Source organism: Charadrius vociferus, unplaced genomic scaffold (assembly GCF_000708025.1).
Source record: "Charadrius vociferus isolate BGI_N301 unplaced genomic scaffold, ASM70802v2 scaffold370, whole genome shotgun sequence".
Taxonomy (NCBI): Eukaryota; Metazoa; Chordata; class Aves; order Charadriiformes; family Charadriidae; genus Charadrius; species Charadrius vociferus.
In genome coordinates this window covers 3,245,668-3,258,250 of record NW_009646744.1, presented here as the reverse complement: position 1 = coordinate 3,258,250, position 12,583 = coordinate 3,245,668, and the positions used below count along the sequence as shown (strand labels likewise).

Sequence of the window (12,583 nt, the reverse complement as noted above, 5' to 3'; positions counted from 1 at the left end):
TACCGAGGGAGATGAAAGGTTATGCATAGTGGAGACAGCAATAGCACATAATTGCAAAGTTAGATAAACATGTTATGTCATTTTTTTAATTGTTCCCCAGACTTTCTTGTAATTATTTGCATTCCTTGCCTAAGGCTTGTTGAGTTGAAGACAGATAAGTTACCAGGTAACACTCTAGCCTTTCACTTCATAGATCCTTGCAAGGGAGCAAGTTAATCTTTTCTACTTCCAATAAAAGCCATCATATGCACAGCTGTTAAATGTATTTTGTCAGGACTGGAAATTTTTTCTAAGGAGATAATTTAGTAGGAGCAAACAAACATGATTCATCAATTACTTTTTCTGGGCAGAAACTTCTCAAACAGAAAAAATCATTAAGTCAGCGTAACAGCAGGGTTTGTATTTTTAGTGTCCTGACTTGGATGTGTGCTTACATGCTTCCATAATGTTAAAAATGAGAAACTGAGAATAGCATCTTTTCCAGTAATAAAAGTAGAAGTGATGCGAGCCAGAACTCACATTTAGGACAGGTTTGAGGGAAAAAAAACCCTATAGCATTGGTACATCTAGTACTCTGTCACCTGATCGGAGAGGCGCCCTAGGAGATGAGCACACACTAGCCATGAGAAGAATACTGAGTCAGGAATCTAGGGGAACTGCTTTAAAAGGACAAAAAAAGTAAATATAGTTAAGACCACAGGACTTCAAGCGCTCATTTTCTCTTCAGTGATTAGACATAGAAAAAGAAAATTATTTTAGGGTAAGATGTCTATTGAGGATATTCTACAGCAGTTAGGAATAACATGATACGATATAATTCAGATATCTTTTTGCATGGATGCTAAATCACACATTGATTTTTCTTAATGATCACAATGTAATTAAAAGGGGCTTACTTTTTCCCCAGCGGAAATTCTTGAATTGGCTGGAAATGCAGCAAGGGACAACAAGAAGGGTCGAGTCACTCCTAGGCACATCCTGTTGGCTGTAGCAAATGATGAAGAATTAAATCAGGTAAGAAAAAACTCCACCGTGTGAGGGCCAGGATTTCCTTTAGGGCTTTTTAAATTGTCTTTCCATATAGCTGAATTGTAACTCAAGACCTCTGCTTATTGAGTAGCCCACCAGGAAACAGCTCATTGACTCACTAGCACACTGCCTGTGTGAGTAACTACAGCGCTCGGCTTAATTATCTATTTCAGGACTCTTAAAATGTGTAAAAATGCAATGGAGATGTAATATGACATTTGCTTGCACTATTACAATCATTTCTGTTAGAGTGGGACATTGTCAGAAACTCTACAGAGACATGGAAAAAAAAATCTTTTAGACACTTTTTTTAGTTTGTTTTGCCCCCTTAATCAGCTTAGGATTCGGTGGGACCTATCCTGTTCCTGTTGAAGTCTGTCGTTGTGACCACAGAGCTCTGGAACTCTTGCAAGGCTGTGTCCTTTGCAGATTTCAAGATGCCTTTAACTTAACCAAAACGTATTTGGGCATTATTATTACAGTCTTGTGGTGTCAGCCAGAGGCACTGGCTAGGATTAATGTACCTTTGTGTGAGGTGCTGTAAAAACACATCTGAAAAGATACTTTTTCCAAACCTGTGTATTATGATGGAGCAGGAAAAAAAAGTAATATCCCCAAACCAACCTCCTTGTGGCTTTGTCTGAAATTTGATAATACTTTCCATTCATCATCCCTTTGTAAGCTTGGAGCCTCACTGAGTTGTGGTTGGGGAGCAGTAAACACGAATCAGAAGGTGGGAGTACCTGAGGGACTTTGATGTCACCATTTGTATCCTCCCAAATAGTGAATTGGTCCCAGTTAGATGTATAAAAAATGGGTTAAAGTGGTTTTAAATACAGAACATGATATATTTCACCTCTGCTTTTAAAGGCTTGAATGAAGCACACTTTTGAATATTGATCTGCTTTTCTTCAACTACGTAAAGATTTTTTTGAAGAAAGACTTCCAGGTATAGAGATTTGTATAAATGTTACCCTCCATTTGAAGTTTCTTTTTCTAAGAAAAAAAAAGCTGTTTTAAAAAACGCCTTTTCAAGAAAATTCGGCAATTGGGACATATATTGGGTTCTCCACAGCGTGGTACCTGTCACAATTCTGTACCATGGACTTTGGGGTCCCATCCCTCACACAGGCTGAGCCCTCCTGTCTCGGGCTGGGGCTGTCCTGTTTTCTAGCTGGGTAACAGTCTTCATTGCATGGCTTCCCAAAAACAGATCTTGTGTGAGCCCCAGAGATACTGACGGTAACAAGTGTATGTGCAAGAAGAATACATACTCCCTTTATAGTTAAGATTTAGTATGTGAACCACTCCATTTCACGTCTCTCTACTTCAAGGATAGTATGTTGAGAAACATACAAAACCAGTTAAAACTCAAGGCAATGTACAAAGTTTGCAGTAACTGACATTTTCTGGTTGTTGGCGAGTAAATGCTGAAATTTGTTATCTTTTATTTATCTTTATTATTCTTTATTTATCTTTATCTTTTCATTAGCTATTGAAAGGGGTCACCATAGCCAGCGGTGGAGTGTTACCCAATATTCACCCAGAGCTGTTGGCAAAGAAGCGGGGATCAAAAGGCAAACTGGAAGCCATCATCACTCCACCTCCAGCAAAGAAGGCAAAGTCTCCATCACAGAAAAAAACTGTATCAAAGAAAACAGGCGGCAAGAAAGGGGCAAGGAAATCCAAGGTAGAGTAATCTGTTTATTTTAAAACCAAACAAGCCTGCTAGGAGTAGCTGTAGGGAGCGTCACATAGGGTAGATGTTCTGTTCCCTGCGTTGTTAACAGCAGGGATTTCAGTAGCAGGGTAAGCAAATGCTGAAGGAGTGCTGCCCTCTCCCTAGTGCGGCTGAAGCCTGGAAACCCTCAGAAGTGGCACAGGTCTGCAGGACACGCAAGCAAAGTGTAAATACTCTGTTCTTTGTACAAAACAGTCGTTAGGTGGGCACAGGTTGGAGACGCCAAGAGGCAGAAGAAGAGAGCATAAGGGGGCTATATGGGTTACGCCTGACTGGTGAGCAAAACCAGATCTTACGTAGCGACTGTAGGGGCAGCTTTCCTGTGACTGCGCAGGTGCCTGCATTGGGATAGGCACAGTAAACTTGCTTGGACTTTGTTCAAGCATTGATTTGTGTTTGCAAGAAACAGAGAATCTGGGTATTTTTCTCCAAAGTGAAGTCACATTAAAGCAGCATTTTGCAATTGTAAATATTGAAGAAAAACACCACCTTAGGTCACTTGCATTGTAACAACGTTCTCAGCCATTAGCATGTCAGAGTCCTGTTTTCAGGTGTTATATTTTTCTGTTGTTTGTTGGGGTTTTTTTTAAAATTTGTTGTTGTTGTTGTTGTTCCAGCTTAGTATAAGATTCCTCTTAGTTGATTTGATGAAATCCAAAGAGGGTGAAATATTCCTGTGATGCAGTGCTGCTGGAGCAGGTAGCTGAGTCTCTTGCAGCATCGGAGAAATTGTATTGTTGCTACACAGAATTTCCCCCAAATGTTTTTAGTTCCCCCTCTGTTTTTAGTATGTTATAGATGAGAATCTTCCACATTTAGACTTGGGTTTTTTTTTAAATTCCTAGTGATTAATTAAACTCATCCAAAATGAAGTGTAGACATGAGGGGAAGAACAAGAGGACCAAAATGTGATTTTTCTTATGTTAGGAAACTAAGAATAACATCTTTTTTGAGCTGAGGAGAACATTCCCTCATTCCTTTTTTTAGTTTCAGTTTGTAGGAGTAAGGAATGTTTCTAATAGGTGTATGTGTGTGTAACCAAGGATTTTTTTTGCAAAACTACTGGACAGTAAATGGACAGTGCACCTGAAATGGACAGTGATTTCCCTGTCAAAGAAAGCTTCTGTATTCAAGATGTACGTCTCTCTGATTGTTTACTAGATCATTCTTCTGGTTGTTGCACTTTTTGGAACTGTTCAGTTTTGAATTTAGTTTTGTCTTTTAGAACACCTAGTAGCTGACATTTCAAGTGCAGTGCTTCTAATAACCATGCACTAATAGTTTCCCTAAATCTGGATTTTTTTTTCCCCTACTTGATTACAAAAGCAGGAAGTCTGTTGTGGGGTTCTGTTTTTCTTCCACACAATAAACTGTATTGTCTGCTTACTATATTGGTATTTGGCTAACAGTAAACTCCTGGGGAATTGAAATAGGAACCCATGAAAATCTAATTTTCAAAACATTTGTGTAAAGTAAAGCGTGGTTACGCCTTCTAGAAGCACCAATACACCCATGCATCAAAGTCATTTTACTTGCTTAGCCACAGATTTGGTTTATACACTTTGGAAAGGGACAATCGGTGAACAGTGGCTTGCTTAATATTCCGGGTGTGCTTTTTAGCTTCAGCATAGGTATTGCTGAGCGACCAAATATTTATATTAAATCATAAGTAGTAATTTTATTGAAAATACGAAACGAGTTTTGGCACCATTGAGTTTATAACCACTGCAATCAATTCACTATCTTCATGAAACATCCTTTTCAAAATCTTCAGACTTCTCATTTGTATTCAGTAAATCAATTCATTCCTGAAACCTATCATTTTATATCAGTAATACAGTTGGAAAAAGGAATGGTGGTGGAGGTGAACTCCCTCTCCCCCTACAGCTTTACCGGAGTTGAAGGTGATCATGTTAAACAAGACAGCGAAATTGTTCAGCCCATTTCCTACTACTAGTCAGGTAGAAAGTAGATGTGTTCTCCTGACACTGGCTCTAAGGATGGCCAGATTTCAAAGCAGTATTTCTAAAAATAAGTTTGTCAAAGGTGGTAGCACCTCCCTTCACAGAGAGATAAAATTTGCACTCTGACAAGTCAGTTTTTACCTTACAGTGAATGTCTGCCCACACATATAAATAGATACATTATCTTTTTCCACACAAGCCGTTAGAAAGCTGTTAAAACTTTCAGGCTGTCTATATGTTTTCCTGCAACATTTAAGACAACTGTCATCTGAATTGTGCACTGTTGTAGGCAAAAAAAAGGCTTATGTAGATATGCAGACGTTGAGGTCATTTTCTTATTGATTCCTTCAGCTGAAATCAGTCACTTTAGCTAGACTAAAGGATAAAATCCAAACGCCAGTGTTTGTACTGACATTTTATTGCCTGGTAAGCATTTATGGCCTGTCGTATATCTTAGTGTTATTAAACTGCTTTTCTCTCAGCGCCGAGTTAACTAATTAACTATATTTTTGGAAGAAGAAGCAGGGAGAAGTGAGCAAATCAGCCAGTGCTGACAGTACAACAGAGGGAACTCCTGCAGATGGTTTCACAGTCCTGTCCACCAAAAGTCTGTTTCTTGGCCAGAAGGTATGTTCCTGCATTTTTATAAATGAATACCTACTTTTCAGTGCTGCTTAGGGAATACCCCCTCCCACCACCCCCCTTTCCCCAAAACATCTAGGTACAATGGACGTTTCCCCATTGAGCACTTGAGAAGGTGTACGATATTAGTTTTTGAACAAAGCAATTCTCTGAAACGACTTTCAGAACGTTTTAAAAACACAGAAATGAGTCTTCATATGGCTACATAATTAAATACTCAAATAGAAGGAAAGCCTGTGTGCTTGTAATCTGTCTCGCCTTATTCATAAACAGCATAATTGTTACAGCTAAGCTTCTGCCAAAGATGAGATTATTCTAAGAATAAAATGTCTTTTTCCAATGGGCAGCCCACTTCATTGCTGATGTAAATGATTTACAGGTTTTTATCAAAACCTATTTTAGACATTTGTTCATAATAGTGGTTTTGTGTTTTGTTCTGCTTTGTTATTTGCAAAAGTTAATGCTGTGTAATAATGAATGACTTTTATGAAAAGCTAGAAATCAACGATCCTTCTTTCCCTGTGAATATGCTTTGGGACATGGGGTGGTTTAATACAAATACATATCTGCTTAAAGAGAGGATTCATTTAGAGAGACAATTCAGTAAATTAATTTGGTCTTTTATCTTGAAACCTGCCTTTAGTTCATGATACAAAATTTTTTTTTAAGTAAAACTGCATCTTTCTTCTGTCATTCAGTAATCAGGTCATTGTGTTGTAAGTCATAAAAGATGAGCCATTGTCCATTGTGGAATGTATCTCCTCTGACTCATTTTTATTTCATACTGAGGTTGTTCTCCATTTATCCTTCCACAGTTTGTTTGCTAAGTTTAACATGCATGAGAGTAATGTTATGTTTTGCAAGACTTCTGATTTTCCACATTTAATTTTACAGCTAGAGCTAGATCGCTGGTTTAGTAGGTTTTTGTGTTATTTGACTGCTACTAGGGGGTCAGTTTTGAACGTATTTTTAAAAACATTTCGATGACTAAACTAGAGCCACAAATTTATAAAGTACATTACTGTTTCAAGAAAGCAAGTAACGTCAGACTTTTGGACCTGACTTTGAACTCCTTTTAGTTAGCGTAGGAAACCCGTAATAAGACCCAGCATTGTGTTCCAGTGAGACTGCCCCAGCAGATCGATGGGGCTCAGTGGAAGAGAATCATAAACTCCAGGACTGCTTTAAGCTGTGATGAGCAAAGCCAGTGTCTGTTGTAGAGCTTTCCAGTGAGTTCCTTGCACTGGGAAATGGACTTCCTGGCTTTCTCGTTCACTTGGAGTGCAGCCCCCTGAAATAATTACTGATATGACATGTCCATCCCCGTACTTTTTCATTGTCAGTTAGCTCTGCACACGAGAGGGGCGAGGTGTTAGCCTTTATTTGGAACACAGTAAACATCATTAAAAGAGAAATGAAAACCCATTTGTCTCCTGTGAAGGAACACTCCAAATGAAATGGATTATTTTCTGAGGGGTAGAGAATGCATAGGTGCTGTTGACATGTGTCACGCACGGGTTATATTTTACTTTTGATTCCCAGTGAGAAACTGTCTTCAGAGGCAGTAAATGGTGGTGTAAAAATCAAAGAAAAGTAGGCTGTGTCTAAGAAGTATAAGAATTTTCTGTGTCCTATTATGTGTGAGTTAAAAATTAAATTCTTGCCTTGTTTGAGCTGATAAATAATATATTAATGTCTTTGCTCTGATTTACCCCCAAAATAGCACATTTACACCAACCTAATTTATTTTAAGGATTCCTGTTAAGACTGAAAATGTGAAAAGCTTAAAACAAAAAAAAACCTTTGCACTGTAGTGATCAAAGAGATTTTATTTAGCATAAAAAGAACCAAAAAATGTATTATGCTGGCTTATTTCTAGAATTTCTACTTTCAGACCCTTCCCCAGAAATTATTGTCAAAATATGCATTTTTCAAAATTACCAAATAGTTTTGATTTTTCTTGGGATAAAAAAGGCAAAGATAAAACTTTCAATCACGGAATCAGTGGGAGTTGAATGCGTCCTCTCTCCTAAACTTGAGGTGTGTTTTGCATGGGCCAGGAGGCTCCTGGGTGTGACAGGAGCAGGTTTAGCAGACGGCAATCTCATTGGTGGCTGTTAATTATTTAAGTGGCACATGGAAGTCTCAAACAATTGCTATCTATTTTGGAAATTTACAAGTTAAATATAACAATTGTCTATAAAAACTCTAGTGACTTTGAATCGGTTAAATGCTTCTGCTTAAACCATTTCTACATGCAGTTGCTGTTTAAAAAGATAATACTGATTTTTAAAATATTTATCTAATTTTAAGTCTGATGCTTAACAGAAAAAAAAAATATCTGTTTTGCTATAGTTGTCTTAAATTAGTGCCACGTGGTATTCATAAACTTAATGAACTAAGAATCTTCTTTAGTAGCGATTCCGGACAGTAGTATTGCAGTTTGATTCCTTAGACTTGTGCACGTTGCTTTTTTCCAAAGTGTGTGAGGGCAGAAGGTGCTTGCCTGTTTGGAGGAGGACCTTTCTTCTCTTCACCACAGCCTCACTCTCCTTAAAACAGTATTTTGAGGGAGAGAAAAATCTGCTAGTCCCTTGGGGAGGGAGGACAGTGTGTTTACGTGGTTCAGCTGGAGGCCTGGAAACCACGACTCCGGGTTTGGCTGATTCAGAGATACTGTAAATCACCTCTTCTTTCTCTGTTGCCATCCCCGTTTGCAAAATGGAGATAGAGTTACAGTCTTCACATGGATGATAGGAAAGCTTAATATGTTAAAATATTTTGAGCTTTTCCATTTGCAAGGCAAAAATATTCATATTAATCGTAGTTATTTGATTTTTCTTGAATTTGTACATACAGATTTTCAGTATACTTTCATGTTCTGTGTGTTCTTAATAAACTGCAGCGCAGACACAGAAAACTGAAACCAAAAACCCCAAATAATCGGTATCTTTCAAACCTTCCATGACATCCTTGAACACCTTTACAGCATGTCTCTTTGGTCTGCAAAACCACTATCTGCTAGATCAGGAAACAATTTACTAGATCCAGAGAAGGAATAAAATAATCCTGGTCTTAGTATCACATCAGTCATAATGTTTAATGGGAAAAATCTTTTTCTTGGCTCCGTGTTTGCAGAAGGGAAAGGGAAGGGTTTTATTTGCAAGAATGGCTCTTCATCCTTCCAGTGTAGCCAGGTTTAATTACTGAAAACACAAATGAGGATGTTGCAAACCTGGGTATTGTCCAGTTTTTAAAAACTACTGTTACTGCATTAAGTCTTTAGGTAACTGCTGACATTCAGCTAGAAATTCTTAGAGGTCAGGAAATGGCAAAGAATCCTTCGGTTATACTTGTAGAAGTGTATTAGTGCCACACTAATGAAGTATTAAAATCTAGTTAATACCTAAACAATTGCATATCGTCCAAGTGACATCCCAATGGGATCCGTGGCATTCGGCACGTTAACTCGTTTGCTTTTCCCGAGACAGTCACGGAGTAGAGGCAGAGTTGTAAGACCTCAAGCCTAAGCGTTAGGGTTTGGCCTTTCAGAGAGACTTCAGCTTGTTGTCTGCAAAAGGCATCCTCACTTTTCTGTATGAAACTCAGACCAGAAAAAATTCCAAGACTTTAAAGGTAATTTTGTCTGAAATAAAAAAAATGCAAGGCTTGGCTCAGAAAATACTCATGGATGTGCTAAGTGCCATCTGCATTTTATCTAACTAACGTTTAATTTAAATGTTACCTAAAGTTATGTCCATTCTTTGCTGCACATGTATATGCAAGTTGTGCCTATTTTGGTTTGGTTTTTTTTTTTTTAAAGTGGCCCCATAGGGGATCACTTCTTCTGTCTCAATACATGCTTCATACTATTGGGTAGTAAAATTGAGCAATTACTCATTGGAGGAGTTAATTCTACAGGAAAACTTCTGATTGTTTTTTTAATTGCTTTGGGCAATTTGATAGCTAAAGGTGCATTGAACAGTAAATGTGAAATTTAGCAAAATAATACTTAACTGCCACCACATGCTATCAGTGATGGACAGCTTTTTTAGCATTTTGTTGTTGCTGTTAAATCGAAAGTTTAATTACCAGCTGAATGCTATGTAAATCCCATCTATGAGTAGGCGCAGAGGTAGATTAAAGGTCTGAAACCAAAATGATCTGCAGCCAGTAGATCCGGGGCAGAAACTTGTGGAACACATAATTAGGGATCAAGGAGAGTCACCTATAAAAAGAACAAAATATGTTTAGGAACATACTAAAATCTCCACGAAACAGTCTTTTGGTGTGTGCATGTGTTTTGTTGTTGGTTTTTTTTATTTATTATTTCAAAATTCATAAAGTTTCTTTAACATTTTGGTTTGATTTGACTTTTTTTTTTAAACAGCAGTTGCTTGTAGTCAAACTCAAGACTCAAACTCAAGTATGAATAACTCGCCACGTGTGAAGTATTAGAAGATTCTCAGCTATTTGAAAAGCAAGCTTTCTTAGATTTTATTAGAAATTCCCAAACAGACCCACACTTAAAACAGGACTGAAGTACACTCATTTTTAGCCAAAATCACCCTGTTTTGAGGGAATGTAGTTTGCTCAAGCAACATATGCAAATTTTATGAAATTGCAGGCTTTTAAAAAGAGAAAGAAGGTCAATTCATGTAATCACATGAATGAAATGGAAATATTTTTTTCATAAAACTTAAATATATGCTTGTCGGCCTCCTTAAATGACCCATTGACTTGTATTGGTTACATGAATTGGCTCATATTCCCTGTTAATAAACTCACATACACAAGGAGAAGGTTTGCAGAGTTCAAGTTTACAGAATGTGGATTACAAACCAAGAGACAAAATTAAGTTATTGATGATGCTAATTGCCATGCCTAAGTGTGTATGTTGTGCTTCATAGGTTGAACCCAACGGACTTTGGATTAGAAGGAAAGCCTGGCTTAACTGCAGCTGGCTTCAGGACTTGCATAAATGAATGAGAACTTTCTCTTTCATAGTTGCTTTCCATATTGCCCAACCAGCTCCTGAAACAATCACGTTAAATGTGTGGTTTAGATACATCATTTCTGATGTAGATGATGTATTTCCCCATATGAAAGAGTCCGGAAATTTTTTTTGCGCTTTAAAGTGTTTGAAGTTTGAGCAGTAGTAAACTTGGTGTGTGTGAAATCAGACTTGCCAACGCTGGCTGTGCAGCAGCGTCACAACCCCCGGGTTCTACGCTTCCTCACATACCTGTCTGCAGTTTTGACTTTTGCCAAGTTTGGCATTCGCGTCAAACTGCCTCAAATTACAGAGCTGTTTCTGTGGTGTGGGTCACATACTATGATGAAACACCCAAACTGTCAGGGGTGATCAAATTGTACTGTCACTTTACACCTCTGAGCGCTTCGAAAAAAACACCCTCACTAGTATGGCGTGGCAGGATCAGTTTGTTGCCGTTTGCCGGTCTTTTCATTAACTTCTTATTTTATATACTACTTTGTAAGCCTTGCTCAAGATGTGTTGCTAGAAGTTGAAATCTGCACTTTGTCATATTTCATGAGTTCTTTTTGTTCTTTTAAGAGCACGTAGTGCAGATGTGAGGTTAATCTCCAGATATCAGTGCTAACTTCCTCACCTTACTGTACGCCCGTGAGAAATCCTTCTGATTTTGTCATGATTCAGACAGCAATTGAGAAGCGTGCTTTAAATACATGGGTGTTAATGAGAGGAGTTAATGGGCATTAGTGGGTGGGGTCAAAATCTCTGTTTTCATAAACGACAAAAGGAAGTAAAGCAAATAAAATAAAAACTAGAAGCAATAAGCACATAACAGTGCCTGTTTACAGTGCTTCACCAGCCACTCACAGAGGCAGCAGAACTGTGCACGTGAAAACCCAAGTGCCTGCAATACAGAATGTGGTGACCGCTAATAGGGGAAAAAAAAAGGAATTTATCCCCTTGCTAGGATGGAGGAATCGCTGGAGACAAGTGCGTGCTTTCTCAAAGATACGCTTATGTTTGCTGTCTTGAAGAAGGAGGAGCAGCATCTTTTATCCAGTTTCAGTGCTGAACGGTCATGGTACATTCCAGTAATTGATGCTGAAGAAATAATTAGGGTGTCCATCATCTATACTTTGAGGAGAAATAAATAACCTCGTATAACACCAAAATAAGAATCCCAAATAGTGGCCAGCATAAAACCAAAAATAGATCTTGTTAGTAGGTGCATTCATGTCCTCCCAGTGTGAACAGTGTTTGAGTCTTGTGTTTGAAATTCTTTTGGATAATAACGCTCCTTTATGACCTGCCTTTTATTTTGCATATTTGTTTGCAGTGATGCTATCTCCATCTGTGTTGCAAAGCTCACTTTTCTGCAGCTTCTCTGTGATTTCCCAGCTGTCCTGTTATTTCCCACCTCATGCTTTTCTTTTCAGCTGAACCTTATTCACAGTGAAATCAGTAATTTAGCCGGCTTCGAGGTGGAGGCCATTATCAATCCTACCAATGCTGACATTGACCTTAAAGATGACCTAGGTAAATGGGGCATGGGTTGACACAACTAACGGTCACATGGAAATTATGGAACCCAGAATTTACTCTCTAGGGCTTCATATATTTAATAAGAGCAGAAATTCAAATTTTGCAGGTTCTGTTTTGTTGAAGAACTACATTCGAAAGACTTTTTCACCAAATCTGAATGCTTGCAGCTAGTGCTAGTCTTCAAGTTGATTTCAGTTAAAACAAATCGTTTAAATTCTTTTCCATAATGATCATATGTGACTGTTAGCTATTTTGGGGGGTTTCTTATTTGGATACTTTGAGGACTAAAATACTTTTTTGTCAGGTTGTTTTCAAAATAAGCAGTTTCTCCATTCTAACTGCAATTTTTTTTTCCTGATACTTAGAGTAGGCATAAAATTTTTAAAGAGGAATGATTAAATAATTAACTATGCCCCAATCTTTCCTACCTTGATTTCATGTTTAATGCAGTCAAATGATTTGTTTTCATTATGCTTCAATTACTCCGTGGCTTTCACATTCAGCTGAAAACAAATACTGATACTCTACCAACAATGAACTCGTATATACTACCATAGATGGTGTATTGCTTTTAAAGCTTCTATTTTGTTCCAGATTGGAAAAAAAAGGTAAAATATCCTTCTTCAGCAGAAGTCTGTTCTTCAGCGAAAGAAAAAGAAAAGTTAACTTTCA

At 37.9% G+C, this 12,583-nt stretch overlaps 1 protein-coding gene across 5 annotated transcripts in view; it reads left to right on the top strand.

Moving 5' to 3' along the window:
- The window catches only part of LOC104291694 (core histone macro-H2A.1), a 38,332-nt gene that overhangs the window by 12,070 nt on the left and 13,679 nt on the right, over nt 1-12,583 (top strand). The window contains exons 2-5 of one of the 5 annotated variants that reach the window (XM_009890988.1): nt 908-1,014; nt 2,522-2,719; nt 5,260-5,361; nt 11,806-11,905. In XM_009890988.1, coding sequence (XP_009889290.1) covers nt 908-1,014; nt 2,522-2,719; nt 5,260-5,361; nt 11,806-11,905 — 507 coding nt within the window. Of the gene's footprint in view, nt 1-907; nt 1,015-2,521; nt 2,720-5,250; nt 5,362-11,805; nt 11,906-12,583 lie in introns of all 5 variants that reach the window. The other 4 variants (XM_009890972.1, XM_009890964.1, XM_009890996.1 and 1 more) reach the window with 4 other exon arrangements.